General features: G+C 49.0%; 1 protein-coding gene across 4 annotated transcripts in view; it reads left to right on the top strand.

Annotated features, from left to right (window-relative positions):
* The window catches only part of HCK (HCK proto-oncogene, Src family tyrosine kinase), a 39063-nt gene extending 23430 nt beyond the window's left edge, over positions 1-15633 (top strand). For 3 of the 4 annotated variants that reach the window (XM_049698669.1, XM_049698668.1, XM_049698667.1), the window contains 7 exons: positions 95-244; positions 709-861; positions 2516-2695; positions 3540-3616; positions 8312-8465; positions 10813-10944; positions 15095-15633. In XM_049698669.1, the coding sequence (XP_049554626.1) occupies positions 95-244; positions 709-861; positions 2516-2695; positions 3540-3616; positions 8312-8465; positions 10813-10944; positions 15095-15297 (1049 nt within the window). In that variant the 3' untranslated portion in view covers positions 15298-15633. Of the gene's footprint in view, positions 1-94; positions 245-708; positions 862-2515; positions 2696-3539; positions 3617-8311; positions 8466-10430; positions 10583-10812; positions 10945-15094 lie in introns of those variants that run through there. The other variant, XR_007471946.1, reaches the window with a different exon arrangement.
* Positions 15634-15987: the final 354 nt, after the last annotated feature.

Below are 15987 nucleotides of genomic sequence, written 5' to 3'. Positions count from 1 at the left end.
GCCAGTAGTGGCCTCACAGAGTGTCAGGTTGCTGACACAAGGTGGCAGGCCTCCGAGAGTCCACTCCTGAGGGGTTTCTCTCTGGCCCACGCAGGGAGCTACTCTTTGTCCGTGCGAGACTACGACCCCCAGCACAGGGACACAGTGAAACATTATAAGATCCGGACGCTGGACAATGGGGGCTTCTACATCTCCCCCCGGAGCACCTTCGGCAGCCTGCAGGAGCTGGTGGCCCACTACAAGAGTGAGTCCTGGGGGTTCCCTGGCGATCCAGTGGTTAAGACTCCACGCTTGTAATACAGGGGGTGCAGGTTCAATCCCTGATCAGGAAACTAAGATCCCACATGCTGTGGGACACAGCCAAACAAACAAAAAAGAGTAAGTCCTACTGGGGCTGCCTTCCAACGGGGGGCCCAAGTGGGTGGGCCTGTCTCCCAGGAATCCTGGTCAAGTGTGCACTGCAGCCTCTGAGGCCTGATGATGCTTCCTCCCCAGACAAATAGTTGCTTCGGATTCTCCTGAAGGCCTTTTGAGCAGGAGGGCAGAGGTGGCATCTCGTCATACTCTGTTCTCTTGGGGATGTCCCTGATAGGGCGATCCTTTGGAACATGGGCCAGATACAGTGGACCGGGTGGGGCAGCCCCCAAGGGGAAGCCTGTGACTGGCCTGGAGCTGGCTGCCCTCAGCTGATCAGGGGCTCTATTCCAGAGGGGAGTGACGGACTCTGCCAGAAGCTGACAGTGCCCTGCATGTCCTCCAAACCCCAGAAGCCTTGGGAGAAAGATGCCTGGGAGATCCCCCGGGAGTCCCTCAGGCTGGAGAAGAAACTTGGAGCTGGGCAGTTTGGGGAAGTCTGGATGGGTAAGGACCCAGGGCCAGAGTGGGGAGGGGAAGGAGGGGAGAGGGAGGTCCTTGCTTTCAGGAACAGCCTGAGGCAAAGTGGGAATGCCACCCAGGGCAGAGGGGAGATTTGAATAATAACCATAAAGGAGCAATTCTTCAGTTCCTCTCTGATAGCAAACCAAATTGTCCTGCCATGCAAACACTGATTTGCCTTTGAGGCCAGGCCTGTTGGGGTCAAACACTTTCTTCTGGGAAGTAGGAGTCCTAGATGAGGAATCTGCTCCCTCATATGGAGCTGGGACAGTCTATTAGTAGGGTGTTGACATAACCTGAACATCTCTTAGGATGATGAAAATTAAGAATGGGAAAGAATATAGGACTTCCCTGGTGGTCCAGTGGTTAAGACTCTGTGCTTCCAATGCAGGGGGTACGGGTTTCGATCCCCAATTGGGGAACTAAGATCCCACATGCCATGCAGCATGGCAAAAAAAAAAAAAAAAAGAAAGGGTAAGTATAACTGGAGATTTCCAGGTGAGTTCAGTGTTGGCAGCTGACGAACAAGCTGTTCTGAGCACCTGCCGTGTGCCCAGCGCCATGCTAGGGCATTGTGGAGCACCAAAAAGTCATATTCCACCCCTGCTGTCCTGCCTCTAATAACCTAAGAATAGCAAAGCCTGCTTTGCAGGACTGTGGGTTAGACACGATGCCTGGCCCAGTGCCTGGTGCCCCCCATTGTGTTTATACTCCTCCACATTCCAAATGGGAGTGAAGACAACTTACAGATATGCAAACAATTCAGCCAGAAAAAAATAAGGTTAAAATCCACCTATTTTAACTATATTTATTGAGAGCCTACTATGTGCCAGGCACTGAATAAGAGAATGTGGCAGAGAGAGTATGGAGAGGAAGGTAAGACAGATTGGGCTGATGAGGTTGGAAAACAAAAAATATTATATGAGGCCTTAGACTCTTACTACAGGAAGACCTCAACTCTGGATTAGAGCTTCCTGGCAGCCAAGGCACACATGGAAACACAAGCAACAACGAGATTTACAAGATCAACAAGATGAAGCAGGGAAGGAGTAGGGTGAGGTGAGGGAACAGCATGTGCAAAGTCCCTGTGGTGGGAAGGGGAGTTGGCTGCTTGGGGGACTGAAGGATACGCAGGCTGATTGGTACACAAAAGGTAAGGAGGGTGTTGGTGGATGATGAGGCAAGGTGGGCAAGGCCAGATCATGCAGGGCCTTATGGACCATGATGAAACTGGTATTTATTTTGAGAGCAGTGTTAAGATTAAATAAACCATTTTAAGCAAAGATAGTATGTATATGAATGTCTGACAAAAGAAAGGTAGGTGTGTGAGTGAGTGACATAATCTGAGTGAGGTTTTAAGGTGATTCTTTAATCCCTGAAAGAGCCTTTGCAGATGAGGAAACCACAGTTCAAAGAGGTTGAGTGACTTGCCCAAGGGCACACAGCTAGGAAGTGGTAAACCGGCCCTCCAACCCACATCTGTCTAAGGCCAAAGCCCATGTCTCCCCTTCTCTCTCTAAGGGCTGAGATGGGCAGGGAAGGCGTCCTGGAGGAGGCAGGTCTGCACCCGGGTCTTCCAGAACTGTGGGGAAAGAGCAGTGGGTCCTGACCACCTTTCCTGCTCCCTGTTCCACTCCAGCCACCTACAACAAGCACACCAAGGTGGCCGTGAAGACGATGAAGCCCGGGAGCATGTCTGTGGACGCGTTCCTGGCAGAAGCCAACCTGATGAAAACTCTGCAGCACGACAAGCTGGTGAAGCTGCATGCCGTGGTCACAGAGGAGCCCATCTACATCATCACGGAGTTCATGGCCAAAGGTGCCTCATGCTGGGAGCTGGGGATGCAGGCTGTGGCTCCTCCGGGTCAATTGCAGAGTCAACGGTGACTCTGTCACGGTTCTTGCCTTCAAGATTTCCCCAGTCTGACCAGGAGCTCTTCTGACACGAGCTCACTGATCATCCTCATATCCACCTACCCCACCCTCCTGTCTGAGGGGGTGAAATCATGTTAGGGGGATGCCAGGAGAAGGGGAGCACATGGGCCCCTGGGAGAGCGGGTGGGGCCAGAATCCCCCTGGGTGATAGGAGAAGGGGCTTCTAGGGGTTCACTGTGAGCCCTAGAGCCTGGGGTGACTCCCTAAACCACCCCCCACCCCCCACCATCAGCCACCTTCCCTAGCTGGACCAATGCTCCAGAAAAGAGAGTCAAAGCATTAAGACCTTTGTCAACCTTAAGAGTTGACAAAGCATCCGTTCCAGGCGGCCCCCACCCTGCCTACACACAATTCAGGACGTCTCAGGGATCTTTTTTTAGACCACCGCTTACCAATCATTTTCAATCCCTGCCCATTTCTCTCTATACAGAAACATCTCACATGACCTCCATTTAGAGTGATCCAACATCTCAAAGCTTTTATCATTTTCTAAACACACAATTATGCCTGCCTTATAAAACCACGCCCCCAGTCATCCAAGCTCAGAAAGCCGTCTCAGTCAAGGGACCAGTCTGGCAATCACAAAGTCGTTTTCCAAACGCCCAAATTCTGTTTCTCAAACACTAGGAGCGGTAAATACTTTTATTTAGATCCATTACTAGGAACGATCTTAAGCACACGCTGAAGTCCTGAGAGTAGTAAATGTTGCTTCACCCTCCCCGACACAGGCAGCCTGCTGGACTTCCTGAAGAGCGAAGAAGGCAGTAAGCAGCCATTGCCAAGACTCATCGACTTCTCAGCCCAGGTGAGAGTCTAACGGGGAAGTCTGGGGAGGGCGACAGGAAGGCAATTCTCTCTTCAACAAATGTTTATTGATCACATACTATAGTAATAATAGCTAACATTTATTGAGTGCTCAGGATTAAAGTATGCTTCTTCTATGTGCCTTCTATGTACTAACTCACGTAGTCCTCACATCAACCTTCTAGGGTGAGATTTTTGTTATCTATTCCTTTGTAATCAACCACTCCAAAGCTTAGTAGCCTGAAACAGCAACGTATTATTTCCCATGATTCTGTGGAGTTGACTGGGGTCGGCTGGGTCGTTTCTCTGCTCCACGTGGTAAAACCAAGGTTCCTCTTGTGGATGCATTCTTCTGAGAGCTTGCCTGGGGCTAGAATGTCCGAGACGGTGGCTCATCCTCCAAGTCTCTCTCCAGTGGCCCCACGTCACTCAATAGGCCAAGCAGAGCTCCTTTACATCCTGGCGGCGAGGTTCCAAGAGGGAATCTTCTAAGGGACCAAGCCGTAAATGAGCAAGCTCTGCTTGTATCATGCTGACTAATGTCCCCTTGGCCAAAGCAAGTCACATGACCAGCCCTCAGTCAGTGTGGGAGGGACTACACCATGAGTCCCAGGAGGCATGGTTCACTGGAAGCCGCTGATGTAATAGTCCGGCCACAGATAGGTAATTGTCACTCCATTTTACAGCACAGGAAATTGAGGCACAGAGATGAAGTGAAGTACAGATGGGGAAACTAAGGCCCAGTGAGGTGGAGTAGCTTGCCTAAATTACTATGTTACTTTTAGGGGATACAGCAGTGAACAAAATGGAAAGTATTGCTGTCCTCCCAGGGTTTACACTTACTAAACAACTGAATCTCTTAGAGAGCCAGGACCCAAGTGGTCCTGGCTCAGTGCCAAAAGAATGCAGTATCCAGCAAAATTTAAAATGTCCATAAATCACACAAACGCTTCTTAAAACCCCATTTTCTTTCTCATCTTCCCTTCACTTTCTACAGCTCTTCTCACCCCCAGCCTGAGTGCTTTTTACTTCTAGCCTCTCATTCTCTCCTATCTGTGGGAAAACAGGGGAGGAAAATTCTGCTATGGGAGTACACGGCTGGAGCACTTAGCCCAGTCCAGGAGCAATCTGAGAAGGCTTCTCAGAGGAAGCGGTCTCTAGGCTGAGCCCTGAAGGATGAGTAGAAGTTAGGCAGATGAAGAGGAGAGGGAAGGGTATTCTAGGCAGAAGAAGCAGCCTGTGCCAAAGCCCAAAGGGCAAAACAAGAGCTCAGCCTGGTCAGTTGGAGGCTGGGCCTGGCAAAAATGAAGGGGGTGTGGCTTGCAGCCTGGAAGGTGTTAAGGGAGACGGGGGCGCCTGGGCCTAGGGCTGGGCCTTCAGGAGATGGCTGAGGCAGAGTTCACTTGAGTAGGCAAATCCTGGGGGGGTGGGCAGAAGTATAATAAAAGACTTTACCTTTCAGAGCCTGGAATGCCAGAGGCCTATGGAAATCAACACCTGGCATTTTCCCTTCAGTGGGCGCTGCCCCGGGGAAACAATAGTCTGGCCTGTTACTAAATTATAACTATCAAACTGGCAGAAACCTTGCCGGGTGGAGGTTCACCGACTGGGGCAAGAACCACTCTCCTCATGGCACAGACAGGAAAATAGAAACCACAGGAGGGAAAGAGGTTCCAGGCCCTTGTGCATCAAGGAGCAGAGGTACCCTCAGAGCCCAGGGACAGGAAGGAGTCAACCTGGTGGCCTGATCTTCACTTCCAGTCTAGAGAGGCAGGTGGGCGCAGTCAGTGGAGGCTGCCCAGCCCTGTCACCAACTGGCTGTGGAGCCTGAGATCCACTCTGGGTCTTGGTCTCTCTATTTGTCAAATGAGGGAATTGGACCATCTCTGTGGTTTTCAAGTTTGAAAGCTTTTTCTTTTTTTTTTTTTTTTAAGCCATAACTCGGTTAGTCAAATGAATCTTATAGAGCAGCTGAATACTTTAAAATAGATCAAAACAGAGCTGCTCTGATTGAAGCAGGTGGCCTTTATTTTGTCCCTCCAACCCCAAGATGACCTTGAGGTATCAACTGGGTTCAGTTTGAAGAGCCCTGAGGTGGGATATCCCTACAGGCCCTTCCAGCTGGTTCTGTGATTCCCTGATACTCTGAGAAGCAAACCCAGTAATAACGCCTGACATCATGGCAGCCCACTTGGTGGGCATGAAATCTCACCACCTCATTAACCCCCAATTCGTAGACCAACCCTGAACCCAGTCAACCTATCCACTATTTGTTCAGTTGACAAACCCTTGAGAAGAACCACTATATACACATGGGCTTAGAAATCACGTAGAGTTTTGCTATTGACCCCAGCTCTGCCTGTGTAGCTTTGAGCAAATTGCTTAACCTTTCTGAGGGCCACTTTCCTCAACAGGGACCATTATAGCCACTGTTGAAGTGAATAATTATATGCCAGACTCTGTTCTAAGCCCTGATGTAGACTTAGAGTATTAATCCTCACACAACCCCTTGGAAGAAGGTTCTATTTTCCCCATTTTACAGAGAAGAAAAGTGAGGCACAGAGGGTTAAAATAGTTTGCTTGGAGGTCACAGAGATATGGGGCTCAAATTGAGCTGGTCCAACCCCAGAGTCACCTAAGCATTCTCATCTGCTGTCTCCTGAGTGGGGTTAGTCCCACCTGCCCCACTGAGCTCATGTGCTCATGTGCAAATCCATAACATGAGAGTCTGTCCCTGGGTACTGAAAAATGGTAACGACCAGCATTAGTGCCTGCTCTGTGCCAAACATTCAGGTAGAGTAATGGACACAGACCCTGTGTCCATTACTGGACACAGGGCTGCCACAGCAGGGCTGTCAGATTTCCAGTCCTGGTCTCCACTTGGGCCAGTTAAGTATTTCTCTAGGATTCAGTTTTCTCACCTGTAAAATAGTGCTGATATCAATAGTACCTCCCCCAAAGCAAGAGTAAGTGCTATTTAAGTTTGTTAAGTATTATCTTATGATTAATGAATAAGCTACAACGTCCGCCGTTAATGTTACAGCTGTTGTTAACTGTTTGGTCGAGGAACTCCTTATAAATTTTCCACACCCCCTGGTCAAGACTCCACCTTACCACAAACAAAATCAGAAAGTCTCACGTCTTTGTTGGAAAGACTGGAGCCTCAGACCTCAGTTCCAATGGCCACAGGTGCTCCCTGCTGGCCAGTTTCCACAAGTGCACCATCCACTTGCCTCAGACTTTGAACAGGCTTGTGTCTCGGTTTGGTCTGGTCAGAAGTCCCACCTCCCCAAATAATCTCACCAGATTGAGCCCAGCTGCAGTTCTCCAGAGCACTGGGGTTCTGAGTAACTAGAGGCAGCTTGGGGTATGGGGAGTGGAAATCCACAGACAGGTTTGAATCAGAATCTCCCTGGTGGTGTGATCTAGAAAATGTGTCCCTCCCCTGTACAACAGAAATGGTGATAACGCCTGCCTCAAGGACATTGAAGGCCAGTTTATGAACTATAAATGCTACTTTCTGAGTTTCTGAGGGTTAGTCATAAGCCTGTTTCTGAGGGTTAATGCACAAACCCTTGTAAGTGGAAAACGTCTCTAAGGAAAAATCCCACATCTTTCTGTCAGGCTTCCAAGGTCCCATTGTGAATAAGAATCCTCCACACAAGGTTGGGATTGACATATATACATTAATATGTATAAAATGGATAACTAATAAGAACCTGCTGTATAAAAAAATAAATAAAATAAAATTCAAAACAAAAAAAAAGAATCCTCCACACAGTCCATTATGCACTCAGCAGCCATGATGACATTAAAATATATATCAGACCATGTCACTCTCCTGCTCTAAGACTTCTCTCTTCCCTTTATGCTTAGAATACAACCCAACTGCCTCTCCTAACCTACAAGGTTCTTCCAATCAGCAGCCTCCCTAACAACCTCAACTCTCCCAACTTCCCCTCTGGCAACTTCTGCTCAGCCACCTGTTCTATGAATACCCAAGCTCACTCCTACTTCCGGACCTTTGCTCATGGTGATGCTCTTATTTGACACACTTTTATCATCACTCAGATCTTTCCTAAAGTTTCACCTCATCAAAGCAGCCTTCCCTGACCATCCAATCCAAAACAGCCCTCTACACTTCGTGTCCTATTACCTGCTTCATCCTTTCTTTATGGTACTTATTACCACCTGCAGGGACCTTGCCTGGCTCCCCACCTGTTCAAGCAATATATCTGGCACCCATGAGACACTCAGTAGATATTTGTTGAATGAATAAAGGAATTTTCCCTACCCAGGCTTCGGGGTGAAGGAGGCATAAGAGGTACAGCAGAATGTTATGTGAGCCTAGGTTGTTCCCAGAAGTGGGGTTGGGGATGAAAGCCCGTCGAAGTATATTGGTTTGTGTGTGTGTAGGTCCTTGGAGAAATAACACTTTTTCCTCAAAGCGTTCTTGGGAGGTCTTGGAGCTCTAGAGAAGCCCCAAACTGGCCCAGGCCCTGAGGATCCCCCCAGTCTGGCTGGGTAGACAGAGAAATGCCAACCTGAGCCCAGGACCCTCCCACAAAAAAAGAGGGAGCTGGCGCACGTATTTTCCAGCCTTCTCACACTTGGACATTTCTCTTCTGCTTTTGGATGAGACCCACCTTGGGCTGGGCCAGATCCGAGGGTAAGGGTGTCTCTCTTTTGGGTGGAGATTGCAGAAGGCATGGCCTTCATCGAGCAGAGGAACTACATCCACCGAGACCTCCGAGCCGCCAACATCTTGGTGTCTGCGTCCCTGGTGTGCAAGATTGCTGACTTCGGCCTGGCGCGGATCATAGAGGACAACGAGTACACAGCTCGGGAAGGTAGGGGATGCTGCCGAGGGCCCCGTGGAGCCCACTCGGGTGGGTCGTGACTGTTGAGAGTTAAGACCCGTGAAAGTGATTGGTAAAAATGCAAAGGTCTGTCCCAGTATCAGCTGTGAGTTATTAAGCTGGACGGACTCCTGGACATAGTGTCTTGGTCTGCAGAGTCTCCCCCAGTGACTGTGATCAGTTGTAGATTGGGTTAGTCAAGTCATGTTGAAATTAAGGGTAAGAGCAACGTTATGTGTAGTCGACAAAAACTGGGAAGCATCTGGGCTTCCATGGTGGCGCAGTGGTTGAGAGTCCGCCTGCCGATGCAGGGGACGCAGGTTCGTGCCCCAGTCCGGGAAGATCCCACATGCCGCGGAGCGGCTGGGCCCGTGAGCCATGGCCGCTGAGCCTGCGCGTCCGGAGCCTGTGCTCCACAACGGGAGAGGCCACAGCAGTGAGAGGCCCGCATACCGCAAAAAAAAAAAAAAAAAAAAAACTGGGAAGCATCTAAATGTCCACAAATAGTAGAATGATCTTTAAATTGGGGTCTATTCACAGAATATGATATTATGGAACGATGAGAACTTACGAACCAGTGACACATGCAAAAAAGTAGATGACTATCACGGCATAATATCGAAATAAAAGAAATCAGACAAAAAAGTAGATGCTGGATAGTTGCATCTATATAAAATTCAGAAACAGGCAAACACATATGTGAAGGTTGACAGCAACAATATTCTTAAGAGCCCAAAAGTGGAAGCAACCCAAATGTCCATCCACTGATACACAAAATGGGATATAGACATACAATGGAATATCATTTGGCCATAAAAAAAGGCATGAAGTACTAATATACCCTAAACATGGATAAACTTTGAAAACATCATGTTAAATGAAAGAAGCCAGACACGAAGACTATATTATATGATTCCATTTATATGAAATGCCCAGAACAAGCAAATCTACAGACAGAAGGTAGATTAACTCCAGCCTAGGGCTGGAGTGGGGACCTGGCAAGAAATGAGTAGTGACTGCTGTGGTTTTGGGGGGTATGATGAAAATATTTTAAAACACAACTTTGTGAATATACTAAGAACCATTGTACTGTATACTTTAGGTGGGTGAATTATATGGTCTGTGAATGTATCTCAAACAAAAAAAACAGGCAAAACTCATTTATGATGTTAGAGATCAGAATAATAGCTACCTGGATTGGGGGGGGTATTGACAGAGAGGGGGCCGGAGGGAACACTTCTGAGAAAGTGTTCTATATCTTGATCTGAGTGGTGATTACAAAGGGATATACATATATAAAATGCATCAAGTTGTGTATGAAAGATTTGTACATTCTATTTCATGTTTATTATGACACAATTAAAAAAATCTAAACTTAGGGCAACCACTAAAAGAATAGAGTGTAGGGCTTCCCTGGTGGCACAGCGGTTGAGAGTCCACCTGCTGATGCAGGGGACACGGGTTCGTGCCCTGGTCTGGGACAATCGCACGTGCCGTGGAGCAGCTGGGCCTGTGAGCCATGGCCGCTGAGCCTGTGTGTCCGGAGCCTGTGCTCTGCAACGGGAGAGGCCACAACAGTGAGAGGCCCACATACCACAAAAAAAAAAAGAATAGAGTGTATAATTTCTAAACCAAGAGAGGATAAGCAGGAATAAAAAAAACTCTCTCAATCCCAAGGAAGGAAGGGATTGGGGAAAAAAAGAAAAAACATAGAGCATTTTCAGAACTTGACTATGTACTAAATCATAAAGCAGGTCTCAACAAACTCCAAAGAACATGTATCCTTTACACCACATTCCCCAACCACAGTGGAATTATGATAGAAATCACTCACCAAAGGTTAACTAAACCCATCCCAGACCAGAGGCAAGGAGGGGAGGACTAGAAGGGGAGACACCCAGTGACGGGGGAAACCTCAGAGGCCAAGAGCCAAAATCTTCCCTTTCCCCATTGCAGGGGGTTAGGGGGCGGAGGCATCAGATGTGACCTGGTCTCAAAGTCCCTTGAAGTTCTGCTGTCCCCAAAGATCCTGTGACCTCTAGGACTCCACTCTTCAGGAGTTGCAGTTCACCAGGACATCAGCTGAATCAATGAGGTGGCCCCAGAGAGTGAGTTCCCAGACACATCCCAGGCACCTCGGCCCACTCCTCCCCACTTTAGCCATCTGTCCTCAGGATGGATGTTCCTTGCTTCCACGGAGGCCAGATTGAGGGAAGTCACAGTTCTGCAGGGGGCAGACGTTGGCAGCTGTACCGCTGTCCTGTTCCCTTGCATTAGCAGAGACCCAGCCCTGACTGCTCCCCAGACTCAGCCTGACTCTGCTCTGTCCAAACCACAGGGGCCAAGTTCCCCATCAAGTGGACAGCTCCTGAAGCCATCAACTTTGGCTCCTTCACCATCAAGTCAGACGTCTGGTCCTTTGGTATCCTGCTGATGGAGATCGTCACCTACGGCCGAATCCCTTACCCAGGTAGGAGAGAGAACATCAGCTTGGGGCTGCTTCCAGGGCCCAGCCTGGCTCTCTTCTGTTGTCAATGCGGCCATTCGGACCGAGTTTTTGTTTGTTTGTTTGTTATTTTGTTTATTTATTGTTATCAATTTTTTTTTTTTTTTGGCTGCATCGGGTCTTCTTTGAGGCACGTGGGATCATTCGTTGCAGTGTGCGAGCTCTTCGTTGTGGTGCGCGGGCTTCTCTCTAATTGTGGCTTGCGGGTTTTCCCTCTCTAGTTGTGGCACGCGGGCTCCAGAGCACGTGGGCTCTGTAGTTTGCGGCACGGGGGCTCTCTAGTTGAGGCACATGAGCTCAGTAGTTGTGGCACACAGGCTTAGTTGCCCCACTGCATGTGAGATCTTAGTTCCCTGACCAGGTATCAAACCCACGTCCCCTCCCTTGGAAGGTAGATTCTTTACCACTGGACCACCAGGGAAGTCCCGATTTTTATCAATATTTTTATTGAAGTATAGTTGATTTGCAATGTGTTAATTTCTGCTGTACAGCAAAGTGATTCAGTTATATACATTCTTTTTTTTAATATTCTTTTCCATTATGTTTTATCATAGGATATTGAATATAGTTCTCTGGGCTGTACAGTAGAACCTTGTTGTTTATCCATTCTATATATAAAAGCGTCCATCTGCTAACCCCAACCTCCCACTCCATCCCTCCCCCAACCCCTTCCCCCCTGGCAACCACCAGTCTGTTCTCTATGTCGGACTGAGTTCCTGGCCCTCACCCCCAACTTCCCCTCGCCTGCCCCATCTCAGTTAAAGCCTCCATTATCCATCCAGTTTCTTAAGCCTGAAATCTGGGAGCCTGCTTGGCCCTTCCTCTTCTCTCATCCGTTTCCACATCCAAGAAGTCACAGGGTTCTGGCCATTTGACTCCAAAACACCCCAAGTCGGCCCACTTCTAACTCCACAGCCTCCACCAACACCAGGCCAACATCCTCCCTCACCTCGCTGGTGCAGTGGCCTCCTAATCAGTCTCCCATCTCTCTAACAGGCCTTTCTCCACCTGAGACCAGAGGGATTTTTCTAAAACTGCGAACCAGATCTTTTCCCTTCTCCACCTCTAACTTTTTAATGGCCTCCCAGCATAATTAGGACAGAATCCCAACTCCTAATTGTGGCCTGCAGGTCCTTCATGATCCAGCCCCTGCCTACTTCTCCCACTTCATTTCATGCTGTACCCCACAGCCCAGTCATCTAAAGCAGCAACCATTTTGGCACCAGGGACTGGTTTCACGGAAGACAGTTCTCCCACGGATGGAGGTGGGAGGGTGTTTCAGGTGGTAACGCGAGGGATGGGGAGCGATGGGGGACAGCAGATGAAGCTTCGCCTGCTCACCCGCCGCTCACCTCCTGCTGTGCGGCCCAGTTCCTGTACTGGTCCACGCCCCGGTGGTTGGGGACCTCTGATCTAAAGTACCATACATGTCCCTGTGATTCTCATTCACAATACCCTATACTGTTTCATTCACAGCATTCATCACCACTGATAACTATATATTCATTTGATATTTTCTCCATCAGACTCTGAGCTCTGTGAGGCCAGAAATCATTTCTGTATTCCTCACTGGTGCATCTGCACTGCCTACATTTGTGATTGGCTCATAATGGGTGTCTAGTAACTATTCGTCAAATGGATGAATTTATCCCCATGCCTATGGGCAGCACCCTACACTGAGTAGACCATAGGGTATACAAAGATATACCCGACATGTAGATTGCCGGGGACTCAGTAAATAAAGTTGTTCGCTGTTCCTTTTCAGTTGGGATGTATCCTAGGGTATCTGTAGCCAGAACACTGGGGAGAAGAGGCAAGGTGGATATAAAGAGTCCCTGACTTTTTTTTTTTTTTTCGCGGTACGCGGGCCTCTCACTGCTGTGGCCTCTCCCGTTGCGGAGCACAGGCTCCGGACGCGCAGGCTCAGCGGCCATGGCTCACGGGCCCAGCTGCTCCGCGGCACGTGGGATCTTCCCGGACCGGGGCATGAACCCGTGTCCCCTGCATCGGCAGGCGGACTCTCAACCACTGCGCCACCAGGGAAGCCCGTGTCCCTGACCTTTTAAGTAAATAGTCCTGAGTTTTAATCCTGTCCCCATCAACTATTATACTTTGGGAAATCCACTTGACTTCTACCCTAGTTCTTCATCTGTAAAAATTATAGGTAATGATGTCAACTACCTTGCAGAAGTGGTTTTGAAGATTAGAAATAAAAGGTGTAGACACTTGGTTCACTCATCAGTATTTATCAAATTCCTACTGTGTGTTAGGCATGAAGGATACAGCGCATGAAGGATACAGTAAGAGACAAGGTCCCTGCTCAGCAGGAGCTCACGTTCTAGCCTGGAGGAACACACACTAAACAGACACACACTCTCAGTGGAGATCACTGCAGAGAAGAAAATGAAGCAGGGGCTCGGGAGAGGGGGTGACATGGGCCTCCTGCGGACAGGGAGCACTGTCAGAGCAGGTCGTATTTGAGCGGAAAGCCAGCTGAGTGAAGATCTGGGGGAAGGATTCCAGGTAGAAGGTACTGCCAGCTCTTAGGGCCTGCGGTGTGCCTGAAGAATAGCAAGGAAGCCAGGTAGCTGGAGACAAGGAATGAGAGCAGACGGTACATGAGGGGGTTGGCAGGGGCCCAGTCAGGCAGGATCCGTAGTCATGGTGAAGCCTATAGGTGTTAGTCTAAGTGTACAGAAGCTATTGGAGGATTCTAGGCAGGGAAGTGGCATCATCTGATTTCCACATGTAAGCGATGCTTTGGTTTAGTGTGGAGAGTGCATCGGGGCTGGGGAGATGGTGGGAGCTGCAGCAACGGCACAGGCAGTGGTGACAGTCGTAACAGATGTAAGTTGATGAGTTGGTGCTGTGTTTTATAAGAAGAAAGGGTGTGACTTACTGACGTGGAAGGTGAGGGAGAGAGAAGAATCAAGGATGAGTCTCCTGGTTTTGATTGAGCAACTGGGTGCATGACGGTCTGGGAATAGAAATTCAAGAATTCCGTTTCAGCCCTGTTAAATTTGAGGTGACTTGTAGACATCTAAGTAAAGATGTTCAAGGAAGCACTTGGATCTATGAATATGTTTGGTGTTCAAGACTGGTAATATAAAATTGGGGATCATAGATGTTTAAAGTGTTGTTCTTGAGGATAACTAACATAAACTTTAATTGAACAAAGAAATGTTCCCAGGGCTTCCCTGGTGGCACAGTGGTTGAGAATCTGCCTGCTAATGCAGGGGACACGGGTTCGAGCCCTTGTCTGGGAGGATCCCACGTGCCGTGGAGCAACCGGGCCCGTGAGCCACAACTACTGAGCCTGCGCGTCTGGAGCCTGTGCTCCGCAACAAGAGAGGCCGCGATAGTGAGAGGCCCGTGCACTGCGATGAAGAGTGGCCCCCACTTGCCACAACTAGAGAAAGCCCTCGCACAGAAACGAAGACCCAACACAGCAAAAATAAATTAATTAATTAATAAACTCCTACCCCCAACATCTTCTTAAAAAAAAAAAAGAAATGTTCCCACTCATAGGGTGACACTGAGTCTAGCTACCTGTTTTATCTTGAGGGTACACCAATAAAAACCAGGCAATGGGTTATGGAATGCTGTATCCATTAGGATGCATTAGGCTGCAAGTAACAAATTATCAGGCTAAGAGTGGTGGAAACAATAGGTAAGTTATTTTTCCCCAGAGCAAGGAATCTGGCACTGGTGACTGGTCAGTTCAGTTGCTCAAATGCTCTCAGGACTCTGGGTTGGTTCCTCTGTGACTGTCTTCCCCATGTGGTCAGATGGCTGCTGCAGCTCCAAAGATCACATTGTGTCAGTATCCAAAGGAAGCAGGAAGGGTGTGTCCTCCAAAGCCTCTTTTCTCATAAGGGAGAAAAACCTTGCCTGAAAGTTTCCTGGGAGTCTCCCCATCAGCTCCATTGGCCCAAACTGTGCACCAGGCCCCTGCCCTCGCTGCAGGGGTGGCTGGAGAAGGGATACCTGGCTTTCACAGTGGGAGGAGCTCAGTTCCCATGGGGAGGTGGGGAGTGATGGTTATTGGGGAGGCAACAGTGTCTGCCACCCCAACCCCAATCCCTCCCTTTTCAATTCCATGGCTCCTTCTCAGGGATGTCAAACCCCGAGGTGATCCGGGCACTGGAGCGGGGGTACCGGATGCCTCGACCAGAGCACTGCCCCGAGGAGCTCTACAACATCATGACTCGCTGCTGGAAGAACCACCCCGAGGAACGGCCCACCTTCGAATACATCCAGAGTGTGCTGGATGACTTCTACACGGCCACCGAGGGCCAGTACCAACAGCAGCCATGACGGGGGCCGGCCAGGCAGGGCCAGGCACTGAGGCCATGCCTGCGCAGGGGCTCCAGCACCATCTGCCCAGCACCCGCTCACCTTTCCCACTCCCAGACACCCACCCTCTCTCCAGCCACAATTCCTCATCTGTCAAGTGGGTGGGTTGGACCGGACAATCTCTTTTTGACTCTAGCAACCCACAATCTGCCAATCTCAGGACACCCCCGGTTGATATTTCTATTGCCTGGGACAGCTGGATTCCAGTTACAGCTGTGGTTTGGATGGAGAACTTTAAAAATAATGAAATAAATATTTAAATAAAAGATCTGAATGCTAAAGGTTTTACTAACAGGTTGACTTGTCTTGTCCTGCCAATTTCTGAACATTTGCCTTTTGCTGGATGTCAAGTCAAAGGGGGAAGGACTGGCAAAGAGAAGTGGGGTTCAGTGCTCACAGTTTTCTAACTGCCCCCAAATACTTGCTAGCTGTGTTAGTTTCCTATGGCTTCTGTAACAAATTAGCACAAACTTGATGGCTTAAAACAAAACAAATTTATTGTCTTGCAGTTCCATAGGTCAGAGTCTGAGATGGGTTGGCAGGGCTCTGGGGGACAATTGTGTACTTGCCTTTTCCAGCTTCTAGAAGCTGTCCACATTCCTGGTTCCCTTCTGTTCATCACTCCAAATTCTGCTTCCGTTATCATATCTC

Source organism: Orcinus orca, chromosome 16, assembly GCF_937001465.1.
Source record: "Orcinus orca chromosome 16, mOrcOrc1.1, whole genome shotgun sequence".
Classification (NCBI taxonomy): Eukaryota; Metazoa; Chordata; class Mammalia; order Artiodactyla; family Delphinidae; genus Orcinus; species Orcinus orca.
The sequence above is the reverse complement of the archived record's forward strand: the minus strand, read 5'-3'. Positions and strand labels throughout refer to the sequence as shown.